We start from the raw sequence: 20,506 nt of genomic DNA, 5'->3' as shown, positions 1-20,506 counted from the left end.
ATAGTAAATTACAATTCACAACATACATTGCATATGGATTATACACACACATAAATTTTGAATTATATATTTTATTTTATGCTCTAATGAAAGTGCAAAATACAACTTTTTGTTTTGCATTTGTGTCGGTTTTGTTGTTGGACGAAGGAAACATGAAATACAATCATTTATTATTTGTAATAAATAACATTATTTGCAACTACTGATTCGCATTGCAAACATCAGCAGAAATTGGAAAAACTAACCACGGTGCTCTTGAACCAACTTTAAATGAAAGGAGCTTACAGCTGGAAAGTTTTTGCGGATTCAGAAACTACAATGTTCATAGATGAGAAAAATCAAAAAATAACAAGTCAAAAAGTATCAGTCGGCTTTGCCGACAGAGATATACCCTCAGCCTATGCAAATTGAAACACTTTTTTTAACAAAAAACTTATGTATTTAGGGGGTTTAAAAATTTTGGTCGTATGAACCGACAAAAATGTTGATTAGGATTAAAGTTCAAAAATTTTGCGGAAAAGGTACTTAAAGGAATGGACCGACATAGACCATGGGGGTGCCATTGGGGTTTTTACACCCTTCGGGCTGTTTTCTCAAGAAGTATGGACTGAATGCCCCTGAAACAACTTTTACCATCGTAATTGAGGCAGCGAATGTAAGATGCTTCAACAAAAATCAAAATGATTCAATAGCAGGTCTTAAAGTGAACTTATCCAAATTTTTGTGAGGTAGGTACCTGAAGGAGTGGACCGATATGGCTTATCTACGAACTTAAAGTAAGTTTGGAAACAATATTACGAAGGCCAAATTTTGGCCGGAATCGGCATTTCCGTTCGAGAATTATCTTGCGCTTCCACCCATAATCATGGTGTCATAGGGTTTGTTTTTCAACTTTCAGGCTATTTTTTCAGGAAGTATGGACTTGCCCCTGAGGAAACTTGTACCTTCGTATAGGGGACAGTGAATACAAGATGTTACAACAAAAACCAAGGCGATTCGATTGTGTGGGAGGTACTCGAAGGAGTTTACCGATTGAGTGCATATTGGAACCTCATCTAAGTCTGGTAGAAATTTCATAATGTGCAAAGTATGGACCGAATCGGTTACTCCCTTCAAGAGTTATCGTACGCACAAATTTTCCGAACATTTTCGAACTTTTGTGGGGGAGGTACCGGAAGGAGTGGACCGATATAATCCATCTTTAAACTTGAACTAAGTTTGGACAAAATATTACGAAAGCCAAATTTTGGACCGAATCGGCAGATCCGTTCGAGAGTTATCTATCGCTCCAACCACTACACACGGTGTCATAGGGTTTTTTGTGACTTTCAGGCTATTCTCTCAGGAAGTATGGACTTGCCCCTAATGAATCTTACAGCGTCGTATAGAGGGCAGCGAACACAACTTGCGTAAACAAAAATCAAAGCGATTCGAGACCAGGTCCTAAACTGAACTTTTCCGAAATTTTGTGTGGGAGGCACTCGAAGGAGTTTACCGATTACGATATTGGAACCTCATCTATGTCTGGTAGAAATTTCATAACGTGCAAAGTATGGACCAAATCGGTTACTTCCTTCAAGAATTATCGTACGCACAAATTTTCCCACCACTACACACGGTTGGAGCGCAAGATAACTTTAGAACGGATCTGCCGATTCGGTCCAAAATTTGGCTTTCGTAATATTTTGTCCAAACTTAGTTCAAGTTCAAAGATGGATTATATCGGTCCACTCCTTCCGGTACCTCCCCCACAAAAGTTCGAAAATGTTGGGAAAATGTTGTTTTTTGTAACTTTTTGATACTTTTTTACTTGTTTTTGTTAGGTTTTCATGATTTGCTTGAAAACGGTAAGTCTTATCAAAATGGGACTAGAAAAATCGTATAGCTGTAAAAATTCTCTACAAGACTGGTTTGCGTTATTTTTTTTTCTAGGGTGTGCCATTTTAGAGATAAACAAAATTTAAAAATTAAATCAAATTACAGTCATGACATTGTTTTATAAGGAGAAATGGTAAAACCAAGGCCTATATAAGGTCGGCCATTCAGAGTACTGTTAACTGTTGAAAAAGTTTATGTCACAATAATGTATTTGACAGCAAACTAAATAGTCAGGGCTAACAAGTTTGGGCTGAGTGTCCGATTGTATAGACTGTGGTTAACACCTAGGAAAAAGTCATAAAGATCAATCTTGTAGAGAATTTTCACAGCGAATTGTTTGTTTATACCCTCCACCATAATATGGAGGGTATAATTAAATTTGTCATTCCGATCGTAACACATCGAAATATTCATCGGAGACCCTATAAAGTATATATATTCTTGATCATGGTAAAATTCTAAGTCGATATAACCATGTCCGTCTGTCCGACTGTCCGTCCGTCTGTTGAAATCAAGAAGTAGCTCGCAGTTTTTAAGATAGAGCTTCTTAATTCGGTATAGATGTTTCTATTACTCCTAGGATGTTTGGTACTGCTAATGGGCTATATCGGTCTGTACAAATTATTTGTACATGATTTAGTAAGGGTTGCGCTGTTAGGGAACTTCGTGTAATATTGGAAAATATTTTAATCAGCCAGTTTTCCAGCAGCAATATTTTTTAATATTGTAGCTCTCTTAATATTTTAATTACATCTTTAAGTGTTTTAGGCTATAAATATTAATCTAGCCCAACCAGAAATATGAATGTACTTAGCGCTATAGTGATAACACTTTATGCAGCTGAGTGTGCATTGATAATAAAGGCATCGCCCAAGAGATAATGCACTCAGCAAGGGAGCAGGTTCTTATAGTGATAAGTGCATAGAATAAGAGAAGATAGGCTAAGAATTATTTTGTAACTTAGTTCTTAAGATTCATTTTAACATTAATAAAATTAGAATAGAATTTACAACCCAACGAGACGGTTGTGGTTTTATTACTCAAACACGGTCCACGTTTTGATATAACACCCCTAGAACTGTACCACCCGATTTTCGGTATTTTGAAGGTTTTAGCCTCATTCTCACTCCGAAATGGCTGAAAATTGGTACTTAGTCTTCGTTTGGGGTATAAAACTTTTCCTTAGAAATTTGTCGATATAGGTCCACGCCTTCATATAGCCCGCATGGACGGTACGTCTCGATTTTCGGTATTTTGAATCCACCGAAATGGCTGAAATTTGGTATTTAGCCTTCATTTGTGGTATACAACTTTAAATAGGAAATTTATCGGGATAGGTCCACACCTTCACATAGCCCCCATGGGACGGTAACTCCCGATTTCCGGTATTTTGAAGGTTTTTGCATCATTATGACACCGAAATGGGTGAAATTTGGTACTTAATCTTCGTTGGTGGTATAAAGCTTTCCCCCAGAAATTAGTGCGTACAGTTCTCTGCCTTAATATAGCCCCTGTAGAACGGTACTTACCGATTTTCGGTATTTTGAATGTTGTGGCCACAATAACCCACCAAAATAGCTGAAATATGGTGTTTAGTCTTCGTTGGTGGTATAAAACTTTACCCCAGAAATTTTTCGGTACAGGTTCACGCCTGCATTTAATCCCCATAGAACGGTACCTCCGGATTTCCGGTATTTTGAAGGTTGTGGCCACAACAACCCACCGAAATGGCTGAAATTTGGTATTTAGTCTACCTTGGAGGTAAAAGCCATTACGACTGGAATTCGTCGGTATAGGTCCACGCCTTCACATAACGATAACCTCTGATTTTCGGTATTTTAAAAGCGGTGACCTCAATAATCCATCGAAATGGCTGGAATTTTGGTCTTCGTTGGGGTATAAAACTTTCCATATGAAATTTTTCGGTATAGGTCCACGCCTTCACATAGCCCCCATAGAACAATACCTCTTGATTTTCGGTATTTTAAAGGTAGTGGCCACAATAACTCTCCGATATGACTGAAATTTGGCATTTAGTCTTCGTTTGGGTGTATTCAACTTTCCCCCCTTTTAGACGTCAATAACCCAACGAAAGTCTGAAATTTTTTATTTAGTCTGTATAGGTCTCCGTCTTCATATATCCCCCCATAGAAGCGTGCATTTTTATTTTCGGTATTTTGAAGGTTTTAGCCACATTATCTTACCGATATATAGGAAATTTGGTATTTAGCCTTCTTTGAGTCTAAAAACATTCCGCCAGAAATTTGTAGGCATAGATCGACGCACATAGGTTTCAATCAGGAAATTTTTGGCCAAAACCCTATTTTTGAAGATTCGAAATTTTAATTTTTTTTTGCACAGAATAATAAAAAACACATCAAGTCATCTGAAAATAATTAGTTTTTTTTAATTACCGATAGATGCTGTTAGTTGGAGCAGTGTGAAAGTCGGCACTTAATTGTAAAAAAAAAAAAAAACAAAAAAAATTTGTAAAATAGACTTTTATTGTTGTGTTGTGTCGCTGCATAAATATAGAGAAGTGAGACCAAAGTTATAATGAACCGGGAAGCTGGTGGTGAGTACTTTCATAATATTAAAAAAAGAACTAAAAATTTTGTAAAATTAGAGTACTAAAATCGCTGTTTGTATGTATATTGAAAATTATTTTTTACAAATATTTTTAAAATATATTTAAACTTTTAAAAAAATGTCCAAGTTTGTCCACCTCCAAATTGATTTTGGAAGATAGCTGGGGGTCTTAACTAATAAATTGATTAATAAATTCTTGCTCAAATTTGCCACAGTTAAAATAAAGTGGATTTTTCCATTTTAAGGTGGGAGAATTTTTTGTAAATACCTGTTGTGACTGTACGTAGTATCCAATTGAAAAAGAACGATAATACCCACATCTATCAACCGAGTGTAGAAAATAAGTATGTGTAAATTTTTTGAAAATACGTCCATTTTTTGTCATAGCCCCCACATAAAAGTACCGTCCGATTTTAGATATTTTGTGAATTTTAGCGACAGTTTATGACCGATTCGGCTGAAATTTGGTATTTCGACCTCTTGGAAGATATGAATCCTTCGTACCAAAAATGATAAACATAGGTCAATGTTTTGGTTTGGACCCCACACAACGGGACCACCCTGTTCAACAAATTTTGGCTGTTTTTGGTCATTTTGGTCGATAAAACGTAATAATTGCTGTTTGTGCACATTTAATATAAATAATAATTAATTTCAATACAAAGTGGACGTTGAAATAGTTTTGGCCAGAAAATTTGGATTTGAGACCATTGTGCGACGTTCTGATATAGCTCGCATAGAACGATACCTCCCGACTTTTGGTATTTTTATGGTTAACCACATTGTTTTACCGAAAGGAAACTAATTGTTCCATTTAACTTCCATACTACTTGTAGTGGAGGGTATAACAAGTTCGATCCGGCCGAACTTAACGCCGTTTTTACTTATTTTTGCTAACGAGGGTATATACACTTTCATACGGGCAAAATGTGCCTCATCGAAATAAAGGTTTTAGACCCCAAGTATGTTTGGACGAAATGTGTTTCAGACAATTTGGAGTCAATTTAGTCATGTCCGTCCGTCTGGCTGGCTGGAGCGCACGATAACTCTCGAACGGATCAACCGATTCGGTCCAAAATTTGGCTTTCGTAATATTTTGTCCAAACTTAGTTTAGGTTGGAAGATAAACTATATCGGTCCACTCCTTCAGGAAACTCCCCCACATAAGTTCAAAAATGTTCGGAAAAATTGTGCGCACGATAACTCTTGATGGGAGTGACCGATTTGGTCAATACTTTACACATCCTAAAATATCTACCAAATATAGATCAGGTTCGAATATGGACTATATTTGTACACTCTTTCGGGTACCTCCCATACAAAATGTTGTTTAAGGCCTGCTCTAGAATCACTTTCATTTTTGTTGAAGCAACTTGCATTCGCTGCTTCAATTACGGCAGTAAAAGTTTTTTCAGGGGCAAGTCCGTACTTCTTGAGAAAACAGTCCGAAAGTTGTAAAAAACCCCTATGGCACCATATATAGTGGCTGGAGGGCTCGAACCGAATACTGCGTTCGTCCACACTTTGGATATTGTAATATTCCTTCCGGTGCCTCCCTCACAAAAGTTCAAAAATATTCGCTAAAATGGTACGTTTGATTTCTCATTGACTAGCAACCGATTTGGTCCAAACTTTGGATCTCTAAATCTTGTCGAAACGTAGGTAATGTTCAAATTTGGGCCATATCTGTCCAATCAACATTTTTGTGTGGATCAAGGATCCTTTGGACATTTTACCGAAGATTTCCTAGTGGCCCCGTTTACAGCGATATTATGTTTTTCGTAGGCTAGTGTGATAAAAATCCTATCTATTGATATCCCCGCAAATTTTTGAGCTTTAATCCTATCCATACTTTTGTCGGTACATAAATACATACTCGTAAGTTTTTTTTGGGAAAATGTATTTCAATTCACACAGGCTGAGGGTATATCTCTGTCGGCAAAGCCGACTGATACTTTGTTACTTGTTATTTTTCTCATCTATAAACATTGTAGTTTCAGAATCCGCAAAAACTTCCCAGGTGTAAGCTACTTTCATTTAAAGTTGATTCAGTAGCACCGTGCAACAGCTCAGACATTGTTGTTTTGTAGTAATTCATATCTGGACCAAAGGCAAATGCTTTGCAACAGTAGGAATATCAATTGTTGCGAACATAACTTGAGGTTATGAAAATGATTTGATTTTTAATTTTTGTTGTACTTATTGCTTTGTTCAGGGAATTATGAGTAAACTTCAAAGGATTTTCGATTTAGAAAAAGCGCAAATATTTTTCGGGATACTCGGACTTTACTACTCCTCTTAAACCGTTAGTGTCAGGTGATGCATATTATTTACTAATATGGATTTAGGTCAATAAGAACTACTGCCTTGAAGTTATGAGTCGTTAAACAGTCGATTTGTGGTCAATCAAAGCCTAAAACATCTTGTACCCGTATTCTACCCGCTACACAGAAATAAATTCTTTATGATTATTTTTCTAATGTCTTTATTTTTTAAGCTTTGCCTTATTAGGGCGAAGGTCATTATTTGTTAGATTTTAATTGGGCTATATGGGTTGATTTTTTTATTGAAAAAGTGACATTGCAACTTAACGCACTTACAACCCTAGGCGAAGTCTCCTCTTTCAAAAAATCAAGTCATGTGTCTCACTTTTATATAGGATTATACCAAAATGAGGACCTATGTTGAAATGACAAACTAGAGGTATTTAGGTCGGGAAATATGCATAGCTAAAGTCCGCAGAGTAGCTAAAATTGTGAGGTGCCTATGATAGCTAGAGCACTATGATAGCTAGAGTTTTGGATCGGAAATTCCCATCGCGGTTTTCCTGGGAAAAATTTTTAGATGGGAGTTCCCGGGAAACTTTTTTTTGAAATTCCCGGGAATACGGGTATTTGGATTTTCATATAGCATAAGTCATATATATATTTGTTGCTTTATAGTTATTGAATGTTAAAAATACAGTGAAATAGCGATAATTCGTGCCCCGATAATTCATAATTCTCGATAATTCGTAGCAAACTTGTAAAAATCGCGATATTTCGTAAAAAGTACATACATTGTAGACCTTTCGATAGTTCGTATTTTTCTGGAATTCCATGCCTTTATAAACTCTCGTAATCCTTTTTTTTTTTTTTTTTTTTTTTTTTACCACGTTAACGAATAAATACAGTCTGAAAGATTTCCAACACAAGACCCATAATTTAATTTTTTGAAGCCATTTCCTTGTTTTTCTATTAAGATTTATATTGCTAAGATATAAAAACCGTGATCGATTCGAATAGTTATTTTCCAAAAAATATTGTGTGCAACATTGATAACTGTATAATGTATAAGTGGCAAATAGTGTATCTTGAAAGTCAGTAATAACTGTGATATGGCTCACTGCCTAATTGTTTTCCATTTGAACCAAAACCCTTAAATTTGAATTTAAATGGCGATCCATTAACGTTAACCCGTGCCTGCTGTACAATGATTGTGGCATTATAGCAATTTCGTGAAAAATCACATTAATTAGTGCAATTGCGAAACCTTGAACACAAAAGATCGACCGTGTAAAACTACATTGTAAATGGATTTGTTCTATGTTCGGGATGATGTTCGAACATTGGCTAAAAATCGAACAGCACTCTCCGATATGAAGGAAGCCTTTGCTATGAATCGGTGTTCTGCAAAATGCCACTCGCTTTTAATGTATATTCGCGTTTTCGTTGATTTTACGTTGCTTGCTATTGACATTACTGTTTAATGCTACTATTTGCTTTGTCTTTTCCTTCATGCGAGTATGACAAAGGCACACTCTCTTTTTATGGCGCCTATGCAGAAACAACACGTCAATTAGCCTTCATCATTCTTCCATCTCATTCAAGGTATTGCATGTGCGGCTAACTCTAACATTCGGCAGTGTCGTGTGTAATCACAGCGTGTGATAGATAACATTGAAAATTACTTCAATTGTTAAATATTTTTCACATTTTATTTTTATTGACAAAATGTCCCATCCCAAGGACAACCGTATAAAAGTTACATTTGACAAAAAGGAGTTGCAAAATCGAGTTTGCAAATTTACATTTCGAGAGGCTCGTCGTCATGCGGGAATCCTCTATCAAGCTCTGATTCAAGAACTACGAGAAGATGGTTGTTTGACATCGGCAAAATATTTTGAAATATTGGCGGCCAAAGAAACGGATTATTACAATAATAATGTGATACGGGATCGGGTAATGGATAATCCACATTTTCTAATGTCTCTCTATGACAACTGTAAAATGGCCGAAAGATCTGCACTACTGGAACAATGTGAAGGAATGGCTGTCACATTTAATTTATTATATCAAATAATTGCCTTGTTGGATGAGCCAAAATATGCAATAAAATTTAATTGGTTGCGTCGGGATGTTTATGAGATTGTGGCAAAAATATGTGACAAAGTGGGCAAGGGGAAAAATAATGTGGACCGGCCTATTGCTATGATTTATATGAAATATGGAAATCTTTTAAGTGCCGAAAGTAAGTCATTTGGTTTGGTTTGTAATTAATTTTTTCATAAAATCAATTTGTCTCACTCTCTCAGACGAATCTATGAATTTAGCTTTGGATTACTATGATAAGGCATTAGTTTTGGCTCAAACCAATAAATGGATAACAAATACCACACAGCCTGATGGTTATCCGCCATTAATACCTTTGCACACCACAATTGCGGAACGATATGTGGCTGCTCTTTTGAAATTTGGCAAAGCAATTGCAATGCGTGATTATTTACATGCCGTTGCGTTGGGCCAAAAAGCTCTTTGCGTTATGACGCAAGGTTTGTAAAACAACACAAATTTTTATTAAAATCTTTGGAATCATTTCGAATTCTTCCTATAGTGGGCCGTAATGTATGCAATTTACATCAATTTGTAAACATTCATCTGCACATGGCTGAATTTTACATAGAGGGGGAGAATTATGAGATGGCTTTGGCTGTTCTTAGCAAAATTAGCGATGAAATTTCGATGATAGATAAACGTCATGCGGATGAATTGGTAATGCGTTTACACTTGGATAAGGGAATTTGTTACACACAGTAAGTAAACCCCAAGCTTATTTATTGCTTGTAAAACAAGTAAAAATAGAGAGAGACAACTGTGCCGAAAGAGATATACCCTCACCCTCGAACCTAAAGAAATGCACCAAACGCAATACTTCTGACGTCTATAGGGGTTTTTGAGCTTTTGGGCCGATTTCTCAGGAAGTATAAATTCAGCACGGAAACAAACTGTACCGCTTCAACTAGGTCCGCATTCAAAATATGCCAAAAAATGTAAATTTGTGTGGGAGGTACCCGGAAGAATGGTCCGCTGTAGTCGATATTCGGACATAATTCGAGGCAGTTAGAAATAGTACGATGTACAATGTTTAGACCAAATCGGTTTCAACTTCGAAGGTTATCATACGTACTACCCAATTTAGTTGGATTTTTTCTTTTTTCTGGATTTTGAGTCATTATCTCCGGAAGCATGGACTTGGTCCCGAAAAAATTGGACCCGCAAGAAGAATTCTTTAGAAAATATTTCAAAACGATCCGAGATGAGGTGTTGAACTGTACTTTTTTCAAATTTTGTGTGAGAGGTACGCGAAGGACGGGACCAGTTAGTCCATATTTCCGACCTGATACCATTCAGAAACTTCCTGCTAGAGTTATCTTGCGTATTTGTTATTTTAGTTGGTGCCGTCAAGGTTTCTTCGAGCTTTTAGCCCATTATCTTACGAAGTATGGACTTGCCTCCGAAAAATTTGTACCATCGTAAAGAAGCACGCAAGGACAATCTGCTGAAAAAAAAATTCAAAACGATCCGAGAGGAGCTCTTAAAATTCTTTTTCCGAATTTTGTTGGGGAGGTACCCGAAGGAGTGGACCGATATAGTCCATATTCGAACCCGATCTATGTCTGAAAGTTATGATCAATTTGGTTACTATATTCGAGAGTTATAGTGCGCACCATTTTAGTAAAAAATTTTTAACTTTTGTGGTAAATGTACCCGAAAGAGTTAACCGGTATGACCCATCTTCGAAGTTTAACTAAGCTTGTACAAGATATTACAAATGCCAAAGTTTGGACCCGCTCGGTTGTTTCGTTTGAGACTTATTGTGGACACTAGCCAGCCAGACAAACAGACGGACGGGCATTGCTCAATCGACTTCAGTTTCTTCTGAAACAGATTTAGTCCAAACATACCTGGGGTCTGAACACATTTTTGGTCGTATCAAAGTGTATATACCCTCTTTAGCCTAAAGGCTGAGGTTATAATGACAAAAACTGCAAATTATTTTAGAATTTTAATTTAATTATTTTAAGAAAATATTTCCATTCCTCTCCATTTCTCCAATTGGGAATACCGCACTTTTCGATCTCGTCTTCCACTTGTTCACTCCATCGATAACATGGCCTTTCAGCTCTGCGTGTACAACCAAGCGCCCTGTATTTATACGCCTTTGCAGCGGGTTCATCATCGTTTATTCTTATAATATGGCCTAGCGAACGCACGTCGATATTCACTATCAACGCATATTAGCCTATAGATATCGGTCCAGGTTTTGATATAGCCCCCATAGAACAGTACCTACCGATTTTCGGTATTTTGATGATTTTAGCCTCATTATCACATGAAAATGACTGAAATTTGGCCTTTGGTCTACGTTAGGGGTATACAAATTTTTACATGAAATTTGTAGGTATAGGTCCACCATAGCCCCCATATAACTGAACCTCCAGATTTTCGGTATTTTGAAGGTTTTGGTTCCACTAATCAACCGAAATGCTGAAATTTGGTATTTGATGTTCGTTAGGGGTATACAATTTTCCACTTGGAATTTGTTGGCATAGGTCCACGCCTTCATATAGCCCCCTTATTACGGTATCTCCCGATTTTAGATATTTTGAAGGTTGTGGCCTTACTGTCCCTGCGGAAAAGCTGCAATTTGATATTTAGTAATAACCTATTTCAGCAGGATGTTGAAGAAATCACACGAAAGGCTGTATCATTGTCTGAAACCTCTTTTGCTAATAAACTGTTTGGAGAGGTTCTTTCCTATGTTAAGTGCGGACCGGCTATCAAAGAAAGTATTCTTAGCGGAATGAGCTTAACGGGCATACCAAATTCAAACATGGCTTGAAATATCTTCGAACGAAAATGCCTGCTGAATGTTCCTCTATAATCTACAAAAAGATGGAAAGTGTCGATCAGCATCATTAGGGTCTTTTCCAGGATTTTCCGCAGTGTAAATATCAGGTCAATGGTGGATTTACCAAGTGTAAATCCACATTGGTATGGCCTAGATATTTCGTTGACCATAGGTTTTTTTTCATTCGCACAATATCTCTGCAAGCCACAGGGAGATGACTTATGACCCTACATTTAGATCACACAGTTTTATCTCCTTTCTTGTGGATGGGACACAGGAAGCTCAGGTTCCAAACGTCGAGTACGCGTTCTCCCTGCAAGATGGCGCTAATTAGCTGATGCATACACCTTATCAGAGTCTCGCCTCCGATTAGAAAAGCTCGGCTGGTAGGTCATCGCCTCCTGCTGCCTTATTATTCTTCAGCTGGTCTATTGCTGTCTTCACTTCATCTTGGCCGGGCGGTGTACACTCAGTACCACCTTTTGGGATTGGATATCGATGCATTACTTCCTCAGCCTCGTATCTTAAAAAATTCTATTTTGACTTTTTTGTATCATACGATTGCTATTTTTGTGTTTTATTACCGCAACCACTTAATATCTCAATATGTTGGCGCGGTTCTCTAAATATTAATAAAACGTATTCTCGTATCTCATTCACTCCTATTTTTATAACTGCCTCAAACTCGTATCTTAATACCTGAGCAATAATGTTCGACTGACAATCAATGCCCAGGTGAAACGGCGGAAGCTAGGATCTTTATTAAAAGTGTACAATTTGGTATTTTGTGAACGAATAAAGTTAAAATCTTTAAAATTTTTGTGCTAATATCGGTTGAGATATTTTGTTTATGTAAGGAGGTGATTTGGAAATATATATACAAATATATACGAAAAATACTAAATGGTATTAAATTAAGTACTATTTGGCATTGAGTGAACGGATAAAAGTGGTATACATACAAACATATGTTCCACAATACCCCCGAAGGGACAAGGGAGGCTTCTCTCCTATCAATGAGTGCATGCCAATTAATATTGGCTCAATAATGTGGGGAACGGCGTGTCTTACGACATCAATTTTAGTGAAGTTGAAATACTGAGGAAATGTAAGCCGACATTACACTGAGGTGATTTGCCACCGCCAAAAATGTTGATGTTTTGGTCAGCAGACAATCTGAGTGCAATGCGGACGTGCATACCACTGCACCACGGTGGTTCCCAATGCCCATTCAATAGTTACCATAAAAGCAGGCATTCTTTATGGTGGTAAGTGGACGATAAAAGTGGAATAATGACATTTATTATCTACGTCACTGATTATGTGTATGTTTGAAGTACCACGAACAAAATAACTACATTCTACCAATGCAGCGTTATAGAAGACCAAAAAAAGAGGAGATACATGTTTCGGCGGTTGTCGCTATTACATTCACTTTTGTTGAATGGGCCCACAAACATTAGATTTGATTTACTGCCTCAAACACGTATCTCAAAAAAAGCGTTTCATGCTTAGATTAAAAAAGATTAGCATATCATTCCTACCAATATGCATAGATGTACTTAATTCCCTAATAATTGCCTTTTATACTTTTACCCAAACACGGATGTATCAAAGATAAACCGTTTTTTGTCTCTCCTGAAAAGTTGTATTTTTTAAGATACGAGGTTGAGGAATTAAGGCATCTATATGTGGTATATTTACGGTGACCAATATTTTTTCCAGAAGATGGAATACATGATGATGATACATAGGCCAAAAAAAGAGGACGAAAATTTTGAAATACAAATTTTAAAAAAATATTGGCTCGCTTTCAGTTATAGGTAGTATAGAATATGTTGCAAAAAATCTGAGTCGATGGACAAAAAGCGGCCCGATCAATGAACAAACTTCATTATTGTGGCTAAACAACGATTTCTACAAAAAAGTTTTGAAAATCGGATAGGATTTTGATATAGCTCAAATATGCAAATTTGGCCGAAGGGAGACTTCTCTCATATCAAGGACACCACTTGTAGAGAAGTTTTTCATGGCTTAAATACTCAGGAAATGTCGCCAGCATTACTGAGCGGGAATTTTGCCACCGTTGAAAATTTGATGTTGCTTGGCCTGGGATTCGAACCGCAGAACTTCTGAGTGCAAGGCGGACGTGCTAACCATTGCACCACGGTGGCCCCAACCTAACCTGATCGCCATAAAATGTCATAAGGTTTTTAGATCAAATGGAAAAAATATGGGGGTAGGAAACCAAAAGAAGAAATTTAGTTTTTTGGGTCACCCTAATTGTAAAACAAATCAAAATAGAGGACATAGAGTGTACGTTAAAAAATAGAGTACGGACGCATAAACTAGAGTACTGTACTCTATAATAGAGTACGTTTGGTCACCGTAGCACTGTGGTCGAACTTGTATGGGAAGAGCGGCCAAAAATACTTCCTGAGCAGATAGCAATACGAAAATTTCAGTAAAGGCTAGTTTAGCAACACAAAAAAAGGGGGAAGAAAATTCAATATAGGTCCAAGGTTAGGTATAGCCCCTATAGAACGGTACCCCCTGATTTCAGGCATTGGCTAAAATTTGGCAATCGGTATTCCCTAGTGTTAGAAAACCTTCTGGCAAAATTTTTTTCAACTGGGTCCACGTTTTGATAGGGTCCCCATGTAATTGTTCCGCCCGATTTTCGGAATTTTGAGGGTTTCATTTAAGTTATTAAATCGGAATGGCCGAAATGCCACTTAATCTTTCGTGGATGTAGGCTACCCCCAGAAAATTGTCGATTAATGTCCTCTGATTTTGTCCTCATAAATAGGTACCGCCCAATATTCGGTATTTTTAGGGTTCTAACCGTAATAATCAATCAAAATGGCTGAATTTTTCCAATTTTACATTGAGGACCACATTTTAAGGTTTCTTTCATATAATTGAACCTCACAATTCCTCTTCTATATATTTAAAAAGCTGAAATGTATCACCTGCTCATTTGAAAAAATGGCAAAAACACCCTGAAATGTACCCTTAGTATTTTGGGAACCAGTTCCAATGATGCGGAAAGATGCAGCTGAAAGTTTGAAAAATATAATCCTTAGACTACTTCTGATCTTTAAAAAAAAATTCGTTAGGGGGAAAGAGGGGGAACATCATTAAAACTTTACATGAAATTTAATTATATTGAAGAAATGACATTACAAAAGTCCTTTAGTCAGCACACGTATTCAATAATGAATACCAAAAATGAACAAACACAAAACTGCATAAAAATTAAGTTAATACATTGTTTTTCAATATTCGAATTAAGTTTGGTCAATATAGAGTCCATTTAGTTTGATATTGATATTTTACTTTCACCTAACTTTTGCACAGAATCACCTAGAAATCCAACCTGTTAAATTTTCTCTTTTTTGGTGCCATTCTCAAAGAGTACAGTAAGAAGTAATCCATAACAAATTTATTTTAGAGAAATTTAATATGTTAGTAGTAGATATGAACACATTTGGTACCAAAAATTAGACTTTCATTTTTTAATTTTGGCCAGTGGCAGCGACCACTGTGCGTAGGTATATTTGTCGCCTTCGCTACTATTGAATACCAACAGTTTGGCAAAATACTCTTTCCATATCATAAGCACACTATCTGTATCAGTTACCGAATTAACTTGCAGGTCTCTACAGGAGGATGTGAACATACCAAAGCCCTCAGTTTGATGTTTTAGTTTTTAATAGAATTTTCTCACTTCATTATGGATCCTGTACATCTGGATTTTTCACATTCTCGCTTATCCATTTCTCCCCTTTTCCCTTGGAAAGTACGTTTCTCCTTTCTCCTGTTCTCCCGATACCTTTTTCGTGCGCTACACGTTGCTACAGATTGTTCGTGCTTTTTTTGCGTGTACATACTTTTGCGTGTACATACTTTTGCCTCAACAAGGTGGCGGTCCGAGGATGTATTTGCTGCTTGAAACGATCGTTCATCCAACACGCTCGATGAATGCTTTCCATTACCATTTTTGGTCTGGTGACAGCCAGGTGCCCTTATAACTGTCGAGATGCTCAAATCCGATATTGCTAACTATCACGTTTCTGCCGCTGGGAATTCTATATATGTTTTACTGTGGAGACTGAATTTCACGACTGATGGCCATAGCATATTCCAATCATCCAGCTCAATTGCTTAATCCTCGTCCTAATAACTTATCAGAACATTGGCTAAGTATTGCCCACTCCATGTAGCGAGCCGCAAATACCATACTTGGGTATCAGAGAGTTCCACCACGGAATCCACAATGCGGCATTTAGGGCTACTCTACCATCAATAACAACGCGTAGCTCACGAGAGAGGTATCGGGAAAACGTATTTTCCACCTGTCTACAAGAAAGAAGAAATGACTGTATGCTCTAAGTACAGGGATATAAGTCATCTCCCTATTGCGTAAAAGATAATGCCAGATATATTGTGCGAATGAATAAAGTCTTTGATGGACGAAATAATTGGACCATACCAATGACTAGATATTTACCTTGATGCAAATCCTGGAGATGACCTATAAGACGCAGATCGACGCTTACCGTATTTTTGTCGATTATAAAGCAGCCGTCACATACGCTCAAAGGTATTCCAAGCCATATCTGAATTTGGTATCCACTAAAAGTTTATTCGGCTTTCTAAGATTAATTTAAGTGATATCAGCTAAAATATGAAAATAACCTCTACGAAAATTGTAGTAGCAAAGGAGGTTTCAGACAAGGAGACATCCTTTCGTGGAATTATTCAGTTATAAAAAACGTATATGAGATGTAGATGTTAAAAGAAATAACACAATCTACACCAATAGCCACATATTACTTGCTTATGCTGACTATATAGACATCATGGGCCGATCAGTAAGGAAAGTAACTGATACCTTTAAGCAAGTTGAAGGAGAATCTGCTTAACCAAGTCTAGCGGTAAACGGCGACAAGACAAAGTTGATGGTATCGACGCGCAATACGTCCATAGAACTCGGACCAACTGTGAAAGTTGGTTCCTATAATTTTGAGGTAGCTAAAAACTTCGTCTACCCCTGTACCCCCATAAACACAACAAAGAAGAAGAAATGTATTGGCCAACAGATGCTACTATGTTCAAAAACAAAAATAACACTTTACACTTTACACTTTAATGTATGGTTCCGAAGCATGGGTACTTGCTCAAGCAGATAAGTCATGCTTGGTGTGTTTGAGAGAACAATTCTTCGAAAGATGTATGGGCCAACATGCGTTGACGATGAATTCGACGTCGTATGCATTATTAGCTGTATCTGCTATAAAACGACGTCAGTGTAGTTAAACTTAGCTAAACGTCAGTGTAGTTAAACTAGTTAAACTTACCGATATATAACGATTGCGTTGGCTAGGCCATGTCGTAAGAATGTGTTATAATGAACCCGCTAAAATGCATATAAATACCGGCCGCATGGCGGTACACCCAGAACTGGAAAGCCAAGGTTTCGATGGAATAAACAAATGGAAGACGAAAGCAGAAAACACGATATTCCGGCTTGGCAAAAAAAATCAAAAACTTAGAGGAATGGAGATATTTTCTTAGTTCGGCTAATGGAACAAATGTTCTGTAGATGGCCAGCTAAGAAAGTACATTGGCCAATGCGTAAACAGCACCTTCTCCATAAAGAGTGCGAACATTCCAGGTGCAGATGCAGATCATGGTCCTTAAAACGTTTGCGGGGGTTGTCAACTTTAGATAGATTTGTTTACATTTTTCTTTTTCTTCATAGCATGTTACTTCTTGGAGGTATTGGTTAACTAGCCCAAAGACCAATTCAAGATTTTAACGCTCCTATGGGCGAACGCGCTGCACATGTTCGCTCACTACCTTTAACGGGTGTTAAAGGCAGATTTCCAGGTGACATGGGGAGGTCAGTGTCCACTTGAGATAAAAGAGCGACCGAAACTGCGTCCTTGGCTTTATTGTGTAAAAGTTGGGCGGGGCCATTGTTTGGTATCTTTCATCAAATACGGCACCCTGATAACGTTTTCATAACTTCACAAAACCCTGTTTTAAGATAAAAAATTTCGCTCCTCTATTTTTTTCAGTCTCAAGAAAACAAATAATGCCATGCAAAATTTACAAACCGCCCTGAAGTTATCGCAGAAGTTACAAGTGAAACCAGCAGAAGCCCAAATCTATATGGAAATGGGAAAATTATATTTGCAGCAGGGTGCAACACAACGTAACATGGCAAGGAATTCATTTCTTAAATCAAAGGAATTATACGAAAGCTTAGGAGATCTGCAAAATAGTAAAAAGAATAAATATCTCCTGGCCCAAGTTATGAGTTCTGCCGTATTTCCTCTCTTCATGGATCTAATGAAGGCGAGTGATAAATATTGCAATTTATTTCATTTACGTCGTTGGAAATATCAATTGAAACCATTTTGGCAAGATCAATATTTGAGTAATGAGAAAGCTGATGAACTGCAATGTCTATTGGAAGAGTTTGCACAAAAACCGTAAACCCACAACTCTTTATTTCAATACAATAAAACTTATAATTTTTAAATTCATAAACAAATTGGCTGTGCAAAAAATCAATATTTCTTTTAAATTAAGTGCAATCATTACAATTTTCTTTTCTGAAAGTGGAATTGTTGAAATTGTTTTCCATTTGTTTGTGGAACAAGGCAACTACTGCCTGCATCTGTCTCTCAGTCTGTGTGGTAAAGTCAAATTATTTCTCTAACCACTTTTTCCATTTTCATGCTGTTGGTTGGTGAGACAGTTGGTTGTACTGACTACTATTGTCACAGCCACTGCTGCCGTTTCTGATGATGGTGATGGCCATACTGATGGGTATGGTAAACCAGCATCATTTTCTTATCTAAACAGGCTAAACGATACTACTTTTGCTTCATTGCATTGCATTTCGTTACTGATGATTTGAGAAAATGAGTGTAGTTTAATAAGTAAGAGTAAAATGAAAAGAAGGTTGCGACCGTTGTGCAATGGTATGTACACCCGCCTTACACGCATAAGGTCATGGGTTCGATTCCACGGACAGGTGACATCAGATAGCCCTCAATAATGCTGAGTATTCAGCCATGTACAACTTCTCTACAAGTGGTGGCTTAGTACACGTCGTTCGGACTCGGCGATAAACTGTAGGTCCCATATCATTGAGCTTAACATGAATCTGGTGCTTTAATTGATCTGAGAGAAGTGTCCCTGGCATGTTTGTGAAACAATTATATTATAAATAAAAAGAATGACTCGTCTTCGAAAATAAAAAGCTTCAATTTAAAAATTCTAAAATGCAAATTTGCAATATTGTACGTATAAATAAGGGGTTCCTAAGGACGAAAATTGTCTAGATTATGTTAATCTAACCAGTATAGCGGTTGATGTGTGTAGGACTCCGCTAGATATGATTTTTCAATATAATCTCCTTAGGTCATACAGCTCGACTAATAATTAAATTAATTAAAAATATCACAAATAATGAGAAAATGGGATTTGAACCTGAGTCGTCACCAACCAACAGAAAATGTTGCTGATGTCTTATAGATCTGAACCACAATTCACTTAAAAAAAATCTATCGATATGAAAGACATATTACAATCTACTATGGAAAAAAAGTTATCGATTGTAATATGATGCAATATTAAAAAATATACTACTATAATGGAAGGGGAACAAATGACTCGCGTTCATTCAAAAAGCTTCAATTTATATATTCACAAATGCTAGTTTGCAATATTGTATAGGGGTTGTATAGGGGCTCCAAATGATAAAAATTGTCTAATTTTGCTTCAGTTCTCCGCACAAAAAAATTTTAAAAAAAGTGTGTCATATGTTGAACTAAGATTACATTTCTACTCCTTTATCTCTCCGTTGCATTACTTTTCCAATTTGGAATATCACGAATTTTGATCTCACCTTCCACTTGTCGGAGCCTTAATTTTACTGTTCTGTGTACATTTCCACTACAAAAAATTTGTCATATAAGCCGGATTTAGAATATATTTCCACTACTCCCTATCTTTTGTTTTTCTTTCTGAATTTTGCAAATCAAGTCATTTGATCTGGTAATCCTCTTGTATGAATGGACTACATAAGAGGATCCTTTCAGGAAATGTATCTAAAATGTCTTAAATCGGTCGGAATCTCTATATAGGGGCTAACAATTTGTCAAATTATAGATAGTTCGGTAAACAAATGTGGCTAAAATCCTCAGAAAACCAAAAATTGAGAGGACACGTTATATGGAGGGATACAGAAATACATAGACCTATGGTGACAACCTCAAATGGTAAATGCCAGGCCGTTAGGTAAAAAAAGTTGTTAAAATTCCCCTCAAAATATGGGGGCAATACCAAAACATGGACCTTTATAGACAGTTTTTGTGGAGAAGTTTCGTGACCACTAGGTAGCAAAATATGTACATATGTAGCTAAAATGCTCAAAATATAGTGGTCAAATAGTGGTGGGTGTGTGTGTTCGAAGCATCGACTTTCCCCTTTCAGATGAATTATTGATCATTAAGCTCGATTTCAAGGAGAAATTAATAAAAAATTAATAATAAAAATTATCTTCGCATAAAAAGGCAAATTTTTCAAATAAAGTCAGCTGAGCTAGGCTGGGCTTTGAACCCAAGTCCTTGAAAAACACTGGAAAAAAGTGTTGTCACAACGTGCTAGCGTTCAGGGCCAAATTCTTTACTTTAAAAGGCAGTGCTAAGCGTTTGTCATGAAAGCACAACTAAATGGGAAAAATCCCCATTATTGTTGTAAAACAAAATAATGCATTTGAAAGAAAACAAGTAAGAAAGTATCAGTCAGCTGAGCCGATAGAGATATACCCTCAGCCACGTACCCGAAG

At 36.9% G+C, this 20,506-nt stretch overlaps 1 protein-coding gene across 2 annotated transcripts; it reads left to right on the top strand.

The window, feature by feature from the left end:
* Positions 1-8,398: 8,398 nt before the first annotated feature.
* Positions 8,399-18,202, top strand: LOC141397048 (uncharacterized). Of its 2 annotated transcripts, none has more exons than XM_073972868.1 (4): positions 8,399-8,976; positions 9,059-9,277; positions 9,340-9,538; positions 17,724-18,202. In XM_073972868.1, the coding sequence occupies exons 1-4, from the start codon at positions 8,460-8,462 to the stop codon at positions 18,142-18,144; spliced, it is 1,356 nt and encodes a 451-aa protein (XP_073828969.1). In that variant the 5' UTR covers positions 8,399-8,459; the 3' UTR covers positions 18,145-18,202. The 2 variants fall into 2 exon arrangements, with proteins under 2 accessions (XP_073828969.1, XP_073828968.1); XM_073972867.1 differs by having other exon boundaries at positions 8,400-8,976; positions 9,041-9,277.
* The last annotated feature ends 2,304 nt before the right edge of the window (positions 18,203-20,506 follow it).

The sequence above is a fragment of the Musca autumnalis genome, unplaced genomic scaffold (assembly GCF_047663935.1).
Source record: "Musca autumnalis isolate F117 unplaced genomic scaffold, ASM4766393v1 scaffold_3, whole genome shotgun sequence".
Taxonomy (NCBI): Eukaryota; Metazoa; Arthropoda; class Insecta; order Diptera; family Muscidae; genus Musca; species Musca autumnalis.
Note: the sequence above shows the minus strand (reverse complement) of the source record. Positions and strands in the feature narration are given on the sequence as shown.